The sequence below is a fragment of the Schistocerca cancellata genome, chromosome 1 (genome assembly GCF_023864275.1).
Source record: "Schistocerca cancellata isolate TAMUIC-IGC-003103 chromosome 1, iqSchCanc2.1, whole genome shotgun sequence".
NCBI classification, from domain to species: Eukaryota; Metazoa; Arthropoda; class Insecta; order Orthoptera; family Acrididae; genus Schistocerca; species Schistocerca cancellata.
The window spans coordinates 363600050-363619235 of NC_064626.1; the positions used below are offsets into that span (position 1 = coordinate 363600050).

Genomic DNA, 19186 nt, shown 5'->3' on the forward strand with positions numbered 1-19186 from the left:
GCGAATTTGTCGTATTGAGGTCTTTCGATGCGAATTCGCGCGGCTCGATGAAGGAGTTTTGTGAGGGCTGGATCCGCAAGTTGGAATATTTGCGTGATCGCTGCACGGAATCCGAAATAGTCTGGGAACTCTACAAGAAGCTTCCAGATGATACAAAGCGCTACGCAGGAAGCAATTACAAGACAATCAATGATTTCCTGGAACGAGTTGAGGACGAGGACAATTGGCGCAATAATCGCGACAGTGATAGAGGCCGTGGTAATAACAATGGGTACCACAACAACCACAAGAACGATAACCATGGGAATAATGCGTACCGCAACCATGGCAGCAATAACAATAATGGCTCGGACTGTAATAACAATCGGTACAGTGCAAATAATAACAGGAATGACGGAAACCAGTATCATACTAACGTGATACGGGCTTCACAGAATACTAATAACGCCAGAGGGTGTAATAAGCCACTTCAGCAGCAGCCGGGGAGCAGATCTACTGGGACGAGATAGTGAAACCATTAGCCGCGCCGGTGAGGGGCCGACCGGGCGTGGAGAAATTTTGGCGGCCCAATAACAGTAGAAAACCGAGGTGTCATCGTTATGAAAATTCCGTATGGAATAATCAACGGCGGGAGAGTGTGCCAGTGTTAAGAGAAAGGAGTGCGCCCACAAGTAGTAGATCAGCTGTAGACACGGCAGCAGAAAATACATTCACTGTCAGTGAGAATAATTTAAGCAGTGATCCGGAAATCGATTATAAAGTAGCAGCTGTAACACCCACAGCGGAACTGGAGATTGAGTTTAAGAATGATTCGCAATTATTGAGAGAAGATCAGATGTCGGATAAAACGTCCGTCACCGAGCGAGGGGATGCAGAGAGGGATGAGGTCTGGTTAAGGCAGTTCGGTCGCTTATACGACGAACTAAGAAATTATAGGGGCCTGTACGGGAGAAGTGTTTATGGGGAGCGCGGGCAGGATTTGCCGCGTCTCGTCCCGCAGGAAGATAGTGTTTGTGAAGTGATAGGAAGTTCTGGCCCTAACCGGCAGACTTTACCAGAAATAGTTGATGTTAATGGGGAGCACGAGCAAGATTCGTCGTGTTTCGTCCCGCAGGAGTTGGATGTTGAAGTAGCAACGGAAAGTTCTGGCCCTGACCGGTTGACTTTACCGAAAGTTATAGTGTTAGAAGTGGCCAACCCATCCGACGCAAAACTCCAGTTTAAACATTGCGAAAGTATTGAGGAGAAAGATTACGAGAATTTTAGTGATAGCCGGACACGATTGGTAGAAAAGCATGTAGATTACAGCGTGTATGAGGTTAGTGCTGACGTTATACGGTCAGACGGTAGCAATGTGGGTTGCGCAGATCCAGAGGAAGTAATTGCAGATACTACGGGGCACATTCCTCCAGGTAGATTGGCGGATGAGATCAATCTGGCCAAAGAGGAATCAACGAAGGTGACAATAAGTGAATTGATAGCAAAGCAACACTCACTAGTTGACGAGTTACAGGAAAAGGTTTCGTTATTGGAGGCGAAGCTACAGACTAAGTCTCAGGACAAACGTGTTGGAATTAAAACTGTATGTGAACAGAGACTGAAAAAGCCGCCAGATAAGCCGGATTTAGGATCAAAGCCAGATGGTTTTTTCTGGAGTGACCTGGATATAGACGAGGATTTACTGTGGGAAAATAAAGAAACAGTCGAGGACAAGTGTAGACAGATAGTAGTGTCTGTTAATATGCACGGCCTACAACTAAGCGTGTTGATTGACACCGGTGCAGAATTGAGTGCTGTATTTGGGAAAATATTTGAGTTACTGAAAGACAGACCTGGTATCGTAGTTATGCCAGTAACAGGAGTGAAAATTATCGGTGCTATTGGGAAGGCCAGTAAACTGGTCACAAAACAGATTTTTGTCAACTTCAAGATATGTGGGGCACGATTTGAACAAGAGTTTGTCATCGTGCCAGCCTTAACTACGGAAGTAATTATCGGGTTAGATTCGCCATTAAAATACCGTGCAGTGATTAAATGCGAAAGCAAAACTTTGACTTGTACGTCACAAGATAAAACAACAGTAGTTACCACTATTTTGTCGAAAGTCGACATGTTAAGGAACGTGGCTGTTGTACTTATGGTTTATAATTTATATAAAAAACAGCTACCAGCCACATGTATGGTTTGAAAAGGTTTATTATCTTCAGACCATGACCGGTTTCGGATTTTTCTTTACAAATCCATCTTCAGATGGCAGATTACAAGCATTCTTAGTTGGACCTAGTTTTGTTTATGCAGCAAATGAATAACATAAACAAAACTAGGTCCAACTAAGAATGCTTGTAATCTGCCATCTGAAGATGGATTTGTAAAGAAAAATCCGAAACCGGTCATGGTCTGAAGATAATAAACCTTTTTAAACCATACATGTGGCTGGTAGCTGTTTTTATATAAATTATAAACCACAACAGTAGTTAGTTTTGACGAGGCAGGAGATGGTGTGCATAGGCAATACCAGCCTATACACATTGTTAACTGGCCGGAGGCCATTGACGTAGGTATGAATTTGAAGTACTGTAACGTGAGGAATCTTGGCATTGACAATAGTGTAGAAAGTGAATTGGAAGCTATTGTAGATGGTGTGTCAAATGTAACACACGAACAAAGACGAGGCCTGTATGAAGTAATAAAGAGGAATAAGAGTGTGTTTCCACATAAACCGAGTATTGGTGTGAAAAAAGATCATTTGCCAGAAATAATGAAGCTAAAAACCGATGGTCGCATACGTCGTCATGACGCTAAAGCGCGTTTTGCTAAGTTTCCAATCGGAGACTTAGTACTTGTAAAATCTCATGAGGAATCGAGCGAGATAGACAATGAAATCTCTAAATTTAAATTTGTTTATAATGGACCATATAAAGTCACTGGTATACCTCACACAAATGCTTATTGCTCAGAGTATCCAAGCTCTGGAAAACTATTAGGTATACGGAAGATTGTAGACTTGAAATTGTACCAACCTAGGATTGATTAATACCACAGAATGGGTAATTTGTACAGTATGTAAATATAGAGTGTAAGATTTAAGAATTTGATAGATTGCCATGCGTTTGCCTGACCAAGAGGACATTAAAGAAGTTGTAATTAATAAGTAATTAATGTTGACTAAATGATTTAAGAGAAACTGATTATTAATCTACTGAAAAATCCAAGCTGCTAGTTTAAGTTTTCAGCTGAGTCACAGTAGATTAAGGAATGGAAATATGATTTTGTAACTATCTGTAAGATTTCATGAATATGTGTTTTACTAGTCACTGCCGATGTACTTAGACGATGTTTTAAGTTCCAGGCTTGTACATGTGTAATGATGGACAGTGTTGAGTTATCCACTGTGATAGTGTTAATGGACTGCTTGAGATTACTCAGGAGTGAGTTTTTCCGAAAGAATTCAGTGAAACGGATATTCTGAAAATGCCGTTACACAGGCGAGTGAGATCAAGCGTGCCACACAGGAGGGCGCAACAGTACTGGCGAGGCGGAGCCGCTGTCGGCTCTTGTGCCAGTCGGCATTCTTTGTACTTGCGGGTTCTGAAGGTGGAGTTGTTTTTCTTCCCGGACAGCTGATGTGAAAGAATTCTGCTGTCAATATTTATGTTTTTGTCGATCTGCTGTATATTATTTTCTTGGTTAGCGTTAAGTGGACTCTCATGACAAGAATATTAATTATGAAAAGGTTATATAAAATGTGTATTCTATGTAATTAATTATTAATTTGCTTATTTTGATATACCTGTTTTTTATGACCATGTACTCTGGTTAATTTTGTAAATAGAATTCCATTTCTTGATACTGTTAGGAATTTTGACGATTTTAGAATAGCTAAACCATTTTCTATGTTTTCTATGAATTTTAATATGTTGTCAACCTGTTATATTTTGGGCAAGATGACAGAGTGGAATAAGATTAGGAGTGCCTCCACTCAATTATTATGGTCTAAAAATTGATTCATGCTTAATTAGATGAATGCTAAATTTTGTTGATGTTTTGAGCATATGCATTTCCGCTGTTTCTTTTTTGGGACATTTTCTGATTCTGTTTAGGTTACACGAACATCCTCAGACAATGTGGGGCACGTGTAACGCCGGAAATGCATCTCCTCCTATTTCCATCTATTGTACTATAATTTTTTCCCTTGTTTTGTTACCTCAAGATATGACATTTCTGTGTCTTTATATATTGTAATTGTTTTACTATTTGTATATGTATATTTATGCATTTATGTCGATGTATAATTCGTTGTTTTGTAAATATTATTTGTATTTTTACGCTGGGTCTTGCCTAGGGAAAACTATGCTATCGAACGAATACATCGATAGGTCGTGTGGAGAACCAGAGTGTTTAGGATCTTCGGTAGTGTTAACTCTGCCGCATGGAGCGCGGGCAGAGAGGGTCTGGCTTTTTTCTTTTTCAGTTACTATAGTAATTGTCCATAGGACTGGTGACCGTTAATTTCTCCTAAATCTCAAATATCTAATTACCACTAGTTAATTGTTAACGTAACGGCCGCACATTTACTTTCTTTATTAACTTTACCCCTTTTCAAAATTAATTTCCACCAGTTTCATTTGCATTTTCCCTTTCATTTAGATGTAACCCTTTCCTCCCTCTTTACCGACAGATTAACTTCGGTGACGATTGCTTTTCCCAAATTTCCATTAGGTACACGCGGTTTAATTTTTCACTGTCATTAAGGTCGATAAGTGAGGGGGAGGTTACAGGACGTGATCAAGCGCACGATGAAGAACGACGTGGACACCTGTCTGTGGTTACTGATGAACTGGTTCACACAACTGAAAAGAAGATCAAGCACAATTGTAAGTTTACACTTAGTGCCCTTGCTATGGAAGTTCCACAAATCTAATGATCACTAATTCATGAATTTGTTACTGAAAAACTGAAATTTCGAAAAGTTTGCTCACGTGGGTTACCCAAAATTCTTACTGAACAACACAAAAAACAACTGACGGGTAGTGCACTTCAGGTTTTGACATGCTACAATCAAGAAGGTGATGGTTTTCTTTCTCGGATAGTCATGGGGGATGAAACTTGGGTATTGTACGACACCCCTGAAACAAAACGGCAACCAATGGAATGGAGGCATACTCCATCCCCAACGAAGGTTACGCCTAAGCAAATCTTGACACCTCGAAAAGTCATGTGCACCATTTTTTGGGACAGAAAAGGCATTTTGCTGATTTATTTCTTACCACAAGGCCAAACAATCAATGCACATGGTTACTGCGAGACCATTAAGAAATTGCAGTGCGCAATACAGAACAAGCGCCGAGGATTACTGTCAAAAGGTGGTGTTCTTTTCCACAATAATGCCTGATCTCACACGATGAATGTGACCAAACAACTCCTACAGGGCTTTCACTGGGATGCATTTGATTATCCTCCATACAGCCCAGATCTCACTCCTAGTGACTTTCATCTCTTCTTACACCTAAAATCCGTCCTTGGTGGTCAACACTTCAACGATGATGACGAGCTGAAGGAACATGTTACCACATGGTTGAATACACAGGCAGCAACCTTCTATGAAGAAGGCACAGAAAAACTTGTGCCATGCTACGACAAGTGCCTACAACATTTTGGAAGCTATGTAGAAAAGCAGTTTAACAGTTGTATTTTTGTACAATAAATATTTTTTTCTGTATCTGTACACATTTGTTTTATATAACCAAACAGAACTTACTTTGTGGACATACATCATATATTTCAATCTACATTTAGAATTTTGTTGTAATTTATGTCTTGTTTCAGCCAGTTTTTTGTTCCTAACACCATGTGAGCATTATTACTTTAATAAGTGATACTAATCCTGGGATGTTACAATGGACATTCCTACAATTCACTAATGTCATATTAACATTCTCTCTTTCTGATATGGAAGGATAAAAGTTATGCTCTGAGAGTAATGTGACTGATTTCTCTTTGCTTTTGGCAGACTGATCATCACTAACTTTCAGAGGGAGTTCCTCTAACCTAAAAAGAAGCCATGTCCACACCTCATGTAATCACAATAGTCTTTGAGTCTCAGATCACAATCATCTTCAGTTGGTACTGATAAGCAACCAATATTCACCAAAAACAATGCTCCAGAATCAACTAGTGCCTGGAAAGGTTAGTCATCTGTCAATCATGAAAGATTTTCATCTGTGTTGTCCTCACCTTCATAAATGGTCACCTCATTTAGTTTTAATAATTTCAGGGGCTGGGGATGCAACTGAAATCTCTGTATGGTGACAGGAAGGAAGGAAGATTGAGTTTAACATCCCACTGACATCAAGGTCATTAGAGATGGAGCAAAAGCTTGGATTGTGTCAAGGATAGGGAAGGAAATCAGCGCGCCCTTTCAAAGGAGCCATTTGCCTTGTGATTTATGGAAGTCACGGAAAACTTAAATCTTGATGGTCAGACGTGGGTCATCCTCCCGAATGCAAGTCCAGTTTGCTAACCACTGTGCCACCTCACTCGCAGTATATGGTGGCAGGAAATAGCTGTGGCGCATTGGAGAGTGACATTGATCAGTATATGGTGATAGGATTTGAAATGCATGTTAGCTGCAGTCATCAGCAGCTCCTTGGCATCCACAGTGTTGCCCTGTTTGATGCCTTGGGGCATAAATTTCATCAAATACTCCCCTGCTTTCTTTATGGTAGTGTTCAACAAACCCATTTTTCTGTGCATGATCGAAGAGCCAGCTGTATCTGTGTCACTGAGAACCTTGGATGTTAATTGATGGCTATGGCATAAACCCAATGTTTCTGACACCATTTCTCGTTTTATTATTTGCCACATTAGCAATGCATGGTCCTGATGGTCTTCCATGACTGATACCTGTACGGCATTTGGGAATCTGTTGAATGTCTTTCACCAGATTCTTTTCTGGTGCATTACCTTGATGTGCTTGCACCACTTGATACACATCCAATGCAACACAATCTCTTAAGAATAGGACTTGTCTGACTTTTATCATATTCAGGTTTGCTATTTTACACAAAGCCAAAAAACACAGTGTGCAGGAATATGTTGTCTCCGCCTGGCACTACACTCTGTACTCCAGTTTTTCTTTAGCTATGTGGACCTACTGCTAGTTGTCACCAACTATTCTATTAATTTTCACCTGAAATCTGCTCCACTTACTGAGCTTTTCCACTTTGTTCTCCAACCACTGCCGGGTTGTACAGTCTCAATAAGCGTATACACTGACAGGACATGTCTTGTCATCCCATTCTGTTGTATTTACTGAAAAGATCAATCTTTTCAGCCATTTAGTCAGATCTTGGCCAGCACCTCATGAACAAAATGCTAAATATCTAATGTGCATTTGACTCGCCAACACTTTTGTATCCAATGGTACCTTGACAGTTTGGACCATAGGAGGAAAGTGCTGTTTGTATTTGGATTCCTGCCCATGAAGGTGACAGCTTTTGCATGGTTGTATTGGGGCCAAGGCAATGTCAGTGTCTGAGATACCTGATGTCTCCACCAAACTAGACTTCAGACTCAAGTAGCACTTACAATAACCAAATCTTCAATCAGACCCGTATCTGCGATATTTATAAAATGGGGCAAAAACTTTACAGTGATGCCTTTCCCCCCTCTCCTCTTACTTGAGCATGAGATAGGATGTCAACAATTTAAAAAAATCAATTTTTCAAAACTACATTCATTTTGTAGCACACATCTTTCTGAAGAGCTTGTTATATACAAATATATATGTTCAAGGAAATGTAAGATTTTATTTGGTCTTAAATGTGCAAAGCGGAGTGCCACGCCACTTCACACGGCATTCTTCTATCACACTTCACTGTATTTCGCTCTGTGGAATTCAAACATGTATATTTCATAATGGAAGACATCAAACATACATTCAGGACAGTGGAAATTAAAGTGTCTTGTCGTGCCTCTCCTACTCTCAGTCGGCCAGTTTGACATCCTATCACTCTTAAAAAAGAACTCGCAATTAAATCTAGCTGGGATTATTTGTGAATGAGAGAATAAGAACTCTTCAGGAAATTTGGACTCTTTACTGCCTATTAGCTAATAACTTTCTCTTTTGCGTGGCATAAAATTAAATACATGAAACATAAAACCAGTAAAGACAAGCAAGACAGTACACATTTCTTGAATCCTTAGGCCCCAGCATTTTTTCTCCTCTAATCTTGCTACAGCTTTCCACAGCGTGCTTTTCTTTTTGTGAAAGGATCTATTACCTCATCAAAGTAAGTGAACGATTTTGTTAATGTCGTTGACTAGTACTGAAAAAGCTGTTAACACGAGTAGTACCCCAAGAGTGGTGCGGTTTCTCAATTTGATTACGTCTACTTTGTTACTGTCTCCTAGATAAAATGAAATAGGCTCCTCTAATATCACAGCAATTGCAACACATGAAAAATAAGTGTGACTGTTTTGACACAAATGGTCACTTATCTACCTCATTTACATAAATAACATGACAGAATATAATTCGCAAATTAGCAATATCAAATGCTTGTTAGGCCTATTGCAAGCAGAAAGTTTTTCTTAGGATATGGTTTCGTTTCATTCATATGCCCCAGTTTCTCAAGCATGAGATCAAAACTATAGTAGTACAAAAACTTTATGTAAATTTGGAATTGTCATATTCTTCCACGTAATTTGTGTGATGTCCCAGTTTCTTCTCCCTCCTCATTCTAACAAACTAACATGTCATAACTCATTCTGTTTCTTCCTCCCACTGCCAAAACTTATTCTCCAGAAGTTCACTAAACCTGTCAGAATCACCAGTTCAGTTATCCCGCATTTATTCACTACTTAAGTGTTATTAACAACACATGTTCTGCTCTTTTCCAAGAACAGAACTTAAGCAGCTGCTACTGGGGACTGTTCAACTGGCCCTTAGTAGTGTACCGATCTGGCAAAAATTTTCTGTCAAATTTCCTTCTCCTGGGTACACCAAGATGATAATACGTAATCTTTCTTACCTGTTATTCCTGTTAGTTGTTTATTTCCTCTCCAGTATTCTATGGATTTTGCTAATAATTAAAACATGCTTATAATTCGCACACCCAATCAACTACATCAACAAACAGCAACTGGTATTAACCCATTCAGGTTTATTCGGCTCAGGTCTTATAGCCCCATCCTCTTTTATCTGCGTGAAAGATTTTATTTCTTGACACAATGGGGATTCCCCTGGCACAGACATCATGTACACTATACACAGATTCAAATATCAACTTATGATTTGTTCAGAAATCAACTTAGAATGTGTTCAAAAATGTTCAAAAGCCAACATGGATGTGTTTCAAAATCATATGAATAATTGATGGATCAGCGTGAGCTGGATGCTAAGTGCTTTGTGAAACAAGATTTTTTTCCTAGATTTCTGTCCAGGCAGGTATTCTGGTTTGCCCCTCCCGCCCCCCCCCCCCCACCCCTCTCCCCTCAACAGCAACTAACCCTTCACACTCAAGTACCTTTATTAACTGCACTCAGACATACACACAGAGCTCACATGCCTGTTCCCATTTAAACAAACATAAAATGTTCTAGTAATTTCCAGTATTTCACAAATAAGTAAGACCTAAAACTCTCCTAAAAATTACAAATCTTAAATGATGATAACTGCAGAAAGTCAAAATCAAACAACTGGTCCCACATATTGCAAGCCAGCAATTACAAACACAATACAACAGTGGATGATGTAAAGGAAGTGCAAATATGTAATACGTTATATAATACACACAGCCAGATATTTATATCTTGTGTTGCTTACCTTCAGTAGCATTTCAACAATGTCCTTTTTCCCACTATAGCATGCAATATACAACGGCGAGTATTTTGTTACAGGATGCATTCTTCCATCAGCATCATATTCGAGTAGTACCTTTGCAATTTCTTTCCGCCCAGATTCACATGCCCTATAAATTGTAAATGATATTTATAAATGTAAATGATACTCATAAACTACTCTGTCTCAAAAGCAGGTCACAAAATATGTTCTCAAGAAAAATTTCAATACTCTTTGCTTTTCACTGTAATTCCAACGTAAACTACTGGTACTGCAGCAAGCCACAAATAGAGACTATGTATGCTGTAAGTTGTGTGATGTCATATATACTAATATCTTAGAACAGCAGAATGATGAGTTTTAATTGTTATCAACATACATTAAACTTTACAGATAATGTAAGTCAAGAACCCAATGGCACATACCTGTAACACAGTTACTACAGAAAGTAAGTAAACAGGAAATATGAAAAGCAGATTTTTAGGTCAGCATGAATTCTGTCTTTTCAAACTGTACTGGATGATTCAAATGTCAGATGATTACAGTCACTTACATAAACTGTAAAAACTATGTTTGTCTACATTCAAATAAAAATTAACTTTTTAATAATAATATGTGAAAATGCCCCCATACTACTACTGAAACTCGTAGTAGTAGTAGTAGTAGTAGTAGTAGTAGTAATAAGACAACAGAAGAGACGAGGAGACATTGGGTGGAACCTGGGAGACTCTCCATAACACAGCAATCAAAATTCCACAAAATTACATCAACACTGGGTTTTGTATATAAATAACATTTCACCTAACAGTCATGATTTTCTTTCATTTATGCTTAGCATGACATATTTCAGGAAATGATTCCCATTTTCAAGTGTGTCTTTCTCTGTGTACAATACCACTTATTTGTGAAGTTACTTCATGAATAAATGGCATAGTACACAGAGAAATACACACTTGGAAATATATACAACCTGACCTGTGACATCAAAACATTCCAGACACAGACTGAACTCTTTAAAGAAATTGCAGAAAAACTGTGGTTGTAAATTTCATTTTAGCATGCAGAATATATTATTTGCAATAAAGAATGACCATACAGGTAAATAAAGTGAGTCCTACAATATCAGTAGAGCAGTTAAATTATTTAGAAACAAGGAACTGAAATGAAAGCTAATTATGTTACATGGTGGAAAATTGGAAAGAGCACACCATCTCATCAAAAAGTCTACAAGTAGTAGAGCATCTTAAAATATATTAAACTGAAACATTATAGTTCTACCATAAAATCACAATGACTCTAGATTCCAGAAACATTAATTTTGAACAGGAAAGCAGATATCTGAAACGTTGAAGAAAAAGAGAATGAAAAGTTATAATAAAAATACTCAGACAAAAAATGCTTAGGCAATTTGGTTGGACTGACAAGCAACCAGCCAGCTACAAGTACACAGGCATTTACAATGACAACAGAAGACAAACACAATTTTTTCTACAGCCATATCAAGAGAATGCAACCACGTAGATTTAAAAAACAAAGAGTTGAATTCATTACGCAAGCAGTAAAGCAAAAACGGAAACTACGAAGTGAATTGAGGAAGTATAAAAGAGATCTAAAGTTGGCAGGTATCAGAAAAGAAGGTATCCGGAGCAAGAAATTTTTAAAAATGTAAATGACATGTTGTTAACATGGAAAATCTGAAGAATAGAAGAAACAATCTCATGGCAAAATTTAAGGAAATATGTACACAAAGGAAGATCAAACAACATTCCTAAGTACTCAGTATACTCCTAAATAGGTTAATTTGCATTGATAGTAATAATAATAATAATAATAATAATAATAGCAACCCTTTAGATCACATAACATCAACAGATACGAAGAAAGTAAATTGGAAAAAGAAAACACTACATAGTAAGCACCCGTATCATCTAACACAGCCACACATCGATCAAGATGCACCCAACGCATGGCTAAGAAAAGGTAATACATACAGTGAGACAGAAGGATTCATGATTGCAATACAGGATCAAACAATAAACACCAGATATTACAACAAGCATATTATTAAAGATCCCAATACCACAACAGATAAATGCAGACTTTGCAAACAACAAATAGAAACAGTAGACCACATCACAAGCGGGTGTACAATACTAGCAAATACAGAATACCCCAGAAGACATGACAATGTAGCAAAAATAATACATCAACAGCTTGCCATACAACATAAACTAATAAAACAACACGTTCCCGCATACAAGTATGCACTACAAAATGAACTGGAGAATGATGAATACAAATTATACTGGAACAGAACCATTATAACAGATAAAACAACACCACATAACAAACCTGACTTCATACTCACCAATAAAAAGAAGAAATTAACACAACTAATCAAAATATCCATACCCAATACAACAAATATACAGAAGAAAACAGGAGAAAAAAATTGAAAAATACATCCAACTGGCTGAGGAAGTCAAGGGCATGTGGCATCAGGATAAAGTTGACATTACACCAATTATACTATCAACTACAGGAGTCATACCACACAATATCCACCAGTACATCAACACAATACAGCTACATCCAAATATATATATACAACTACAGAACTCTGTAATTATTGATACATGTTCAATTACCCAAAAGTTCCTAAATGCAATGTAACATATACCGTACAGTTAAAAGGAAGTCACGCTTGATCAAGGTCCGCGTCACTTTCCATTTTTAATCAGACATAACGACTGAGAAAGGAAAGGCAATAATAAACACTTGTTAGCAGTGTAGAGAACTTACGTGAATAGAAGTGTGTTGGATCCATTAGGTGCCATGTTAACTACAAGCTCTGCATCAGATCCCAGTTGTTGTAGTATAGATTTCACAAGAGCTACATCACCATTCAGACATGCTTCACGTAATGTTTGATGAGAATTTTGTCTCTCTGTCTCTTTAACATCTGCAACAAGAATAGCACAATAATTTTATAAAATATAATATCAAGAACTATCTTTTATTACTTCTCATGACATCATTTATCAAAAGTAATACATTAATCAATAGCTGTTTTGAAAAGTAGAAGTAACATTCAACTGTTGCTGCTCTTCTGTCAACTACAGGTGTACAGTGTGACCTAGTAACTGTTTCCCACATGAAATATTATAAAGATGCAAGATCACAACATCAATATAGAATAAATGAAAAAATTATTGGAGACCTGAAGCATAAGATTAAAAAGTCTCTCATGAATATTCATCATTCGGTTGGTTAGCAAAACAGAATTCATATTGGACAGTCTAAATTAAAATGTACATTGTGTTTTTGTAAATTGTTAGATAATATTTTATTAGTCTGTTAATTGTAGGTTTGGTGACTCCATCAGTATATATCTGACTATAAATCCAAAGTTTCAAAGTGTGATGACTGATCAGTATTACATAGTTTTCTCCCAACACTTCCTACGACTTTCATTCTACAAATGCTTAGCATTTTTGAAAATCCTAACTAGACCACATTCCTGGAACAGAAGGCTCTATATATCCATAACTATAGTGTGATGAAAATAACTTGCAATTTATAACATTTAGCTTGCAGGAGGGGTGGTTACATTGTTACTCAGGTAATGTTGAGTTAAAAATCGTGCAATAAATTTGAATTTCAATTACATTTTCTAGGAAGTAACTAATAAAGTAAAACCTTGTGCTCATATGAAAATTCAAAATCTTGCAATCAATTCAAATTTCAATTATATTTATAACAATGTGCATGTGTGCTAGGTGCATTACAATGACACAAGTCAACCACTGAATACCTTTCTAAATATCTGTCCAATTTTCAATTAACAGAATATTTAAAATACTACACACTAGTGTGATCAACAGGCTAATAAACCAAACAAACATTTGTTAGTCTAACATTTGAGGGAACAGTAATTTACTTCTATTGGTAAAACACATAATCATTTAAGGCCATCTTTAAATATATGTCAATACGAGAAACAGTCTTTTTTTTTCAATTAATCACAACACTTATTAGTATTCCACATACATCTTTCAAAAACACTCAAAACCCAACTAAATATAGACTAGCAGCTAGAGGCCTAAGCAACTGCTTTTGCCAATGTAAATAAAAAACATGGATCTAACATTCAACTTGCCTATACTGATATCATCTACAAAGTAGCTGCAGGCATCATATGCTGGATCAGCCGAGGTATCAGTTCCAGAGCCTGAGCTCCACATCCTGTGCAGCTGCTGCATTGTTCCTTATAACTCAGCTTCCATATTTAGCTTAAGTTCCTGCACTATCCACTTTCTTTGTCATATTGACAACTCCATGTTATGTATTCGTTGTTCTTTCCAAGACCAAAAGAACCTAGAGTATAATTTTTTAAAACAATAGTTACAATAGCAGTGGGGAAAAATTATATGAAAAATGTTTTAAAAGATATCAAAATGGAGCCCAGCAAAAAAATTGGGATTTACATAAATAGATATATGATAACTGATTTCCATTAACAAAGTTAGCAACAACAGCAAGAGAGAGAATTAGAGATGGAACACAATGTGGAATGATGCTACAGCATTTTCCTTTCAATCATTTCTTTCTGAACTCTACTGACACAAATTACAGCAATTAGAGCCAAAGATGAACAATAGTTTTGAAAAGGACTATGCAAAGTAAATCACAATTTAAGGTGATGTGGATACGTGATAGTTAATAGTGATTTTGGGAGAAAACCCTCAGGAGAAAATTTTCAAGACAGTTTCCACAGACCAAAACAGATGACAGAATTTGAAACAAATATTTGTCTGTAACACATCACACATCTGCAACAAGTAAAATTATATGCACTCTCTGTGTAGAGAAAATACTCCAAAGCCAAGATTTCCAATGAAATTATTTTGAAGTATTCAACTTATACTTGAGCACTTCCATAGTTGAGAGGTTCACGGTCTGACTGCCACAATTTTTTTTTCTGGAATGAGGTCCACTCAGTTTCATGAGAATAAGTGGTGAGCCACTCAAAAAACAAGTTACTCCCAGAAACTTTTACAACGGCCATGTGCAAACCCCATGCCTCTTCATCAGATGCATCCAACGGCATCATAGGAAGGAGAACAAAGCAGCAGTTGAGCACCATTTCTCAATAAATCTGGCCTGGTCCTGCAGTTGGATCTTTTAGTTTCAGCTTCACCTGCACACCACATGAGGTATGGTATCGTACTCCTTTCACACACAATACAAAGGTTATCTAGTAATCTAACAAAAAGTCAGAGACTTGTGTAGTTTAAATATGAAGGGCAGCAAATGTAGGCTATCAATATTTTTCTTGAGTTCCACTGGGAATTTAATTTACACTGTTGCGCAGCTGCATGACAGTAGCATGACCCATGCAGATTGAGTGCACGATACAAAAAATTAAAACCTTTTATGTCTTTTGCGGGCAATGCTCTTACTGGCCAAACTATTCAAGCATATCTCTTGACCGAGATGAAAGTACAAGGTTCTCAATACTTCTGTCTTACTTTCCATACTCCACTTGGGCTTCCCTGCACATCTCGATAGATTAAAAAGCACGAGAAAGGAGATGAATGTGTGCAAAAAACAACTGTTAATTTTAATAGTTACTAGCAATAAGCAACCTGTCTCTTTAACTTCATAGTACCTCATAACAACTACCAGTTCCACTGTACATACAGTCATCAACATGTCATCAAGACGACAAAATTTCGTACCCCGAATGGCACACCATTATAAACTGAAATGTAGGGTGCACGTAAGTCCTATCTATAAGTACAGACATTTCTAGCACCCACAGATGTACAGGGGAGGAATAATGTGTAATAGGCAAGAAAGGACGTACACAGGAAAAGGCAGGTGCTGCAATCCCCAACCCTCCAGAACATAAACATTTTTGCAAACCGTACGCTCATCTTGCTCCATCAAACAGTCAGACGTATTTATTCAATACCTGTCTGAACAAATTCTGGGCATGTAATGAACATTGACTAATAGCATGTGTACCTATTACCATTTGTCACTAAATCTCAATATTATTTCTTCATTCAATGCAAAACTAACATATGTTCCCCAAACGTATATGCTGTAAGTTGCTCTGGTGCAAAGAAATCAGACAGACAATGTTTAGATCTTGCTGGGGCTATTAATGCGTAGCAGTAGATTAGTTAAGTCTATTTCAGGTACTGAATCGCACACTGTTTTGTAATTTTTATGAACAGTGTCGAGAATACTTTAGTGTGATTTTATGAAATTTCTATAGCTGTAGTAAACATATTTTTGTAATCGCAGACATTTCACAAAAATTTTTACATGACAACATTTACTACTCTGTTCAAAACGCTATATCTATTGAGAGTAGGGCCCTACTTTACAAATGTTCTGTCTTCTGCAGAGACGAATAAGAGATCCGAGGTTGCTGATTGCATCTAACTCTGTTCATGGGGTACGTTTCCTGCAGTGAGTCCCTATTATGCAATCCATGGAACACCAATGAGCGGTTAAGTTCAGCCTTATGTTGGTAATCAGTTTAGCCAGATACTGTCAGGTTCCTCCAAAAATGCTATGGCTGTTTATTTACAGAATGCTCAACCATTTCTCCTTTCTCTCCTTCCTTCCAAAAATTAGTCCTTCCAGTTAATTGAGAGCTGCTGAAATGCACTATTACGCAACCATGTAAGGTAAGGAAAAGATTTTGTGCCCATAAATTACTGTCTTTTGTACACAGACTGCATGAACGAATGGTGGAGCTTAACATAATTTCAATGATGGGGTTATTAGGACTGGAGTAGATGCTAGGAACAGGGAAATGTTGGCAAGGAAATCAGCAGTGCCCTTTTCAAAGGAATGGCAGAGAACCTAAATCTGGATGGCTGGACGATAATTCAAACTGTTGTGCATCTGGATGGAGTCCAGTGTCTCACCTCCGCACCACATCATTCTCTGCTCTATTGAACAGAACAACTGTGCATCCACCTTATTATACACACATCACAAAAATTTTGCATTACCTCGGTTCTGAGAGTTCCGGAACCTGTACAGAAAATTGGAAGAGAGATCAACATAAACATCATTTCCGCCCTTTTCATTGCTCTTGAAAACCACACATTGTATGTTGTACCACCATACAGCGAGACCTTCAGAGGTGGTGGTCTAGATTGCTGTACACACCAGTACCTCTAATACACAGTAGCACGTACTCTTGCATTGATGCGATTGGCGTGTATCCTTCAGAGTGGCTAGTGCGTCACGTCATCCATAAAGAGCCCTTTTCAATCTATCCCAGGCACAATCGATAGGGTTCATGTCTGGAGAAAATGCTGGCCACTCTAGTCGAGCGATGTCGTTAGCCCGAGGCAGGTCATTCATAAGACGTGCACGATGGGGGCGCGAATTGTCGTCCATGAAGACGAATGAATCACCAATATGCTGCCAATATGGTTACACTATCAGTCAGAGGCTGGCATTCATGTTTCGTACAGCGGTTACGGCGCCTTCCATGACCGCCAGCAGTGTTCGTCGGCCCCATATAATGCCACCCCAAAACAGCAGGGAAACTCCACCTTGCTGCACTCACTACACAATGTGTCTAAGGCTTCAGCCTGACCGGGTTGCCTCCAAACACGTCTCTGACAATTGTCTGGTTGAAGGCATACGCGACATTCATCAATGAAGAGAACGTGATGCCAATCCTGAGCGGTCCATTCAGCATGTTGTTGGGCCCATCTGTACCGCGCTGCATGGTGTCGTGGTTGCAAAGATGGACTCGCTGTGGAAGTCAGGGGTGAAGTTGCGCAACATCCAGTGTATTGCACACAGTTTGAGTCGTAACACGACGTCCTGCGGCTGCATTATTCAACATGACGGCGTTGCTGTCAGGGTTCCTCCAAACCATAATCCGTCGGGAGCGGTCATCCACTGCAGTAGTAGACCTTGGGCGGCCTGAGCGAGGCATGTCATCGACAGTTCCTGCCTCTCTGTATCTTCTCCATGTCCGAACAACATCGCTTTGGTTCACTCCGAGACACCTGGAGACACTGCCATTGTTAAGAGCCCTTCGTGGCACAAAGTAACAATGCGGACGCGATCGAAACGCGGTACTGACCGTCTAGGCATGGTTGAACTACAGACAAAACGAGCCGTGTACCTCCCTCCTGGTGGAATGACGAACTCATCGGCTGTCGGACCTCCTACGTCTAATATGCACTGCTCATGCGTGGTTGTTTACATCTTTGTGCAAGTTTAGTGACATCTCTGAGCAGTCAAAGGAACTGTGTCTGTGATACAGTATCCACAGTCAACGTCTATCTTCAGGAGTTTTGGGAACCGGGGTGATGTGTGTATATTATAAAATACTCATAGTTAATACTAGTGTAACCCTTTACATATTTCCCACCACCTCGGCCGCAGCGTTGCTTGTAAGTCACTGCTTGTCTTCTGACTACATTATCTTTGGAGTGTTTTTGTTTTTATTTGCCATTCAGTGTTGAAAATGTGTGCTACTGATAACTGCGAACAGTTTACGACTAACTGTATCATCTTGTAAGTAATTTTATTGCCACGTGTAATAGCATATTATGAATAACACGTGGGACGTACCTACGTATTTTGTAGCATCAGCAAATGTAACGCACATGACTGACTGCATCCAGCGGATGAAGCACTTGTACTCATTAACACTAGTAGAAATTCACTCATTGCAGCTGATGATGAGGATCTAAATCTGTCGTACGAGTTATCAAAAATTATGTGATTGGCAGACATTTTATTTTTCATATTTACAGTTTACTTAAAAGTTATATCTGAAGATGTATTATTAGCAACATTTACGAGTTGCTCATAAAATACTGTTGCCAAAGCTGAATTCAAAAAAATTTGGTCTCGTATTCGAGGTACACGTCTATGTACGTCGCGCCTTTTTTTTTCTTTTTTTACTGGACGGAAACATCACCATCTCAAATATTCTAACCAGCACACACCATTTAATGTTGCTACTTTGATATATTAATTTTTCCTTGAAGTTTATTTTGCTCAGTAGGTCAAGGTTTCCGCTACATGAACTTTTCGTATTTTTCAGTTTTAATGGACAAAAACTAGAACAGAAACATAAAAAACAGGCTGGAGCCCACAATCTTAACAGATGCGACAACCTTAACCATTATTCTATGATCTATCATCAAGGTGGGATGAATATAGTATTAGATTAACAACGGCCTACATACAAACAACATCGGATTACACAAATACATCCGAAAAGCAGCTATGTCAAGGGCTCGATATCCTACAACTCAGCTCGTTGTTGTGAAAGCACACGGTACTAGG

At 38.4% G+C, this 19186-nt stretch overlaps 1 protein-coding gene across 1 annotated transcript in view; it reads right to left on the minus strand.

Moving 5' to 3' along the window:
* Positions 1-19186, minus strand: part of LOC126176520 (leucine-rich repeat serine/threonine-protein kinase 1) — a 389495-nt gene that overhangs the window by 144811 nt on the left and 225498 nt on the right. The window contains exons 5-6 of the mRNA XM_049923710.1: positions 12644-12803; positions 9827-9971 (exon numbers count right to left, since the gene is read on the minus strand). Coding sequence (XP_049779667.1) covers positions 9827-9971; positions 12644-12803 — 305 coding nt within the window. The remainder of the gene's footprint in view (positions 1-9826; positions 9972-12643; positions 12804-19186) is intronic.